This window comes from Rhea americana, unplaced genomic scaffold, assembly GCF_003343005.1.
Source record: "Rhea americana isolate MKP2758 unplaced genomic scaffold, rheAme1 scaffold_189, whole genome shotgun sequence".
Taxonomy (NCBI): Eukaryota; Metazoa; Chordata; class Aves; order Rheiformes; family Rheidae; genus Rhea; species Rhea americana.
The window spans coordinates 995,541-997,620 of NW_028186027.1; the positions used below are offsets into that span (position 1 = coordinate 995,541).

The window sequence follows — 2,080 nt, forward strand, 5'->3', positions numbered from 1 at the left end:
CCCCACGTACGCACAGGTCTTGTAGAGACCTCGAGGTGTCCTGGAGCCCAAACCCTCCTCTTCCCCTGCGCTTCAGCGTTTCTGCTTTCACCAGTGCACAGGAAATCAGGACAAGTGCGAATGAAGACAGCCCTCAAACATTAGCTGATCTTTTCCCAATTCCAAACAGATGTGTGCTTCCCGGCTGCATTTGGCTGAAAGCACTTGCTTTTCCCCCATTTGTTGGCCCTTCCTAACCAGGAGATTCTGGCCTTAAACCACAGAGGCTGTTTATCCATTTAGCTCCGAGCCGGGCAAGTCCTGATCTCCTTGGGGCGTTCGAGTGAATCCTCCCCAGTCCGGAGGTCTCAACTTTCCAGCTTCAACAAGGCTGGCTGCTTCGAGCTGCCCAAAACCCAACCATGAATCACGGAGTCCGGATCAGCGCAGCTTTCGGAAAAGGCTCAGCCAAAGTCTGAAGTCAGGAATTGCAGACCAGGAGCCACCGGAGCAGATGTTGGCCAACRGTTGGCGCCTGCCGCCCCGGGTCCTTGCAAGCTGTGTCCTTCCCGAGGCCGCAGGACAGGACCACCATCTCCCCAGAGCTGTGATGCTGACCCCGTCACGTCCCCACGGGCCCAGGGTTAAGGGAGGGGTGCCAAGAGCCTTGTCCCACCCCCAGGTTTGTTTGATGTCAACTCGTGTCCTGGAGAGCCTGCTGGCGCCGGGGAGCTTGACCCGAGCAGCTTGAGTCACAGCAGCGAGCGGAGGCGGCCCAAACTGGCACAATCCCGCGTCCGTCTTCGGGGCTGGGGCAGTTTTCTGCCATTTGCCCAGCGGGGCAGCGGCGTTGTGACACCGGCCGGCGAGGACGAGCATCCCTCTTGCACAACCGYGTCCGTCTCATGGGCTTCCTGCCCCACGGCCTTTCTGCTCCCGTCTCCTTTCACGGCACCAGCTCGGGAGCCTCGGATGTCTGCYGGAGCGGGGGACACCGGTCCGGGGAAGGGGTCCCCAGCACGTTAAGAGAAGCGTCGGCAGGGAGCTAGGGCCTGTCTTTTGGGATGCTTCGAGATGTCCTTACGTCCCTCAACACTGAGCTCATCCGAGATTTGGGGCCGGCAGCCGGCTCCTCGCCCCGCGGCGGGGGATGGCGCAGGGAAAAGAGGGGACGGGGCTGCTCGGAGCCTGTCGAGCTCCCGCCGGGCTCCAGCATCTCGCCTGTCCTAATGATTTATAATGTGCCTTCCCTTGCAAAGACGGACGTTGCGCTCCTTGGCACGCGTGGTTATTCCCACCGGGATGCCAGGGTGAGGGACGTCAGAGCTAACTGGRCACCCGGCTGGCATCGGTGGGCTGAGCACCCTTGGTGCAGGCCGGTTGCAAACCACGCYGGAGCAAGGTGGGGGCCCGCTGGTCCGGCTTCCACCTGGACTTATTTTGGGGCTACGAGCGGCAATGTTGCACGCACCCACGGCTCCGAAACRAAATCTCTCGCCCGGATATCGCAGGCACCGGCTGTGCCGCCGGTCCCTGACCTTGGGCAGAGCCCGGCAGCGGCCACGCACGAACCAGCGGATGCCACCCAAACCCCTTGCTTACTCAAAGCGTGCGCTACCAAGTACAAAACGGGCTCTAAAAAAAACTGAAAGGAAAAAAAGAAAAAAAAAAAAAAAAGGAGGAGGAAAGGACGTGTTTCCAGGATTTGGTTCCAAGAAACGTCTCAAAGGGATGAAATCGGGATGACAGTCAGCCGCATCTGCTAAATATACCCCGGGCCTGCCTCCGCTGCCCGCCCGAGGCCGGCGAGCTCTCSCGGGCTTGCGCGGAGAGGGTGGCGGAGGCAGCGCGGGGAGGCGCCGGGGCAGCTCCGCGCCGCGCTCCGGCGCTTCGGCCGGGCGAAGGAGGGAGCGGAGCGCGAGCCGCCGGAGCCGGGAGCCTGCCGGCGCCGGCGCTACTCGCAGGCCAGCTTGCCGTCGAAGCTGGAGAGGGCGATGGCGAAGGCCTGCACGGCGCACAGCGGGTAGTTGTAGTCCATGGTGAAGGCGTCGTCGGCCACGCGCCCGAACTGCATCACGATGTAGTCGGCTGCGGGGTGGGG

General features: G+C 62.2%; 1 protein-coding gene across 1 annotated transcript in view; it reads right to left on the minus strand.

Moving 5' to 3' along the window:
• Positions 1 to 7: 7 nt before the first annotated feature.
• The window catches only part of TULP1 (TUB like protein 1), a 5,632-nt gene continuing 3,559 nt past the window's right edge, over positions 8 to 2,080 (minus strand). The window contains exon 10 of the mRNA XM_085302244.1: positions 8 to 2,067. Coding sequence (XP_085158370.1) covers positions 1,934 to 2,067 — 134 coding nt within the window. The 3' untranslated portion in view covers positions 8 to 1,933. The remainder of the gene's footprint in view (positions 2,068 to 2,080) is intronic.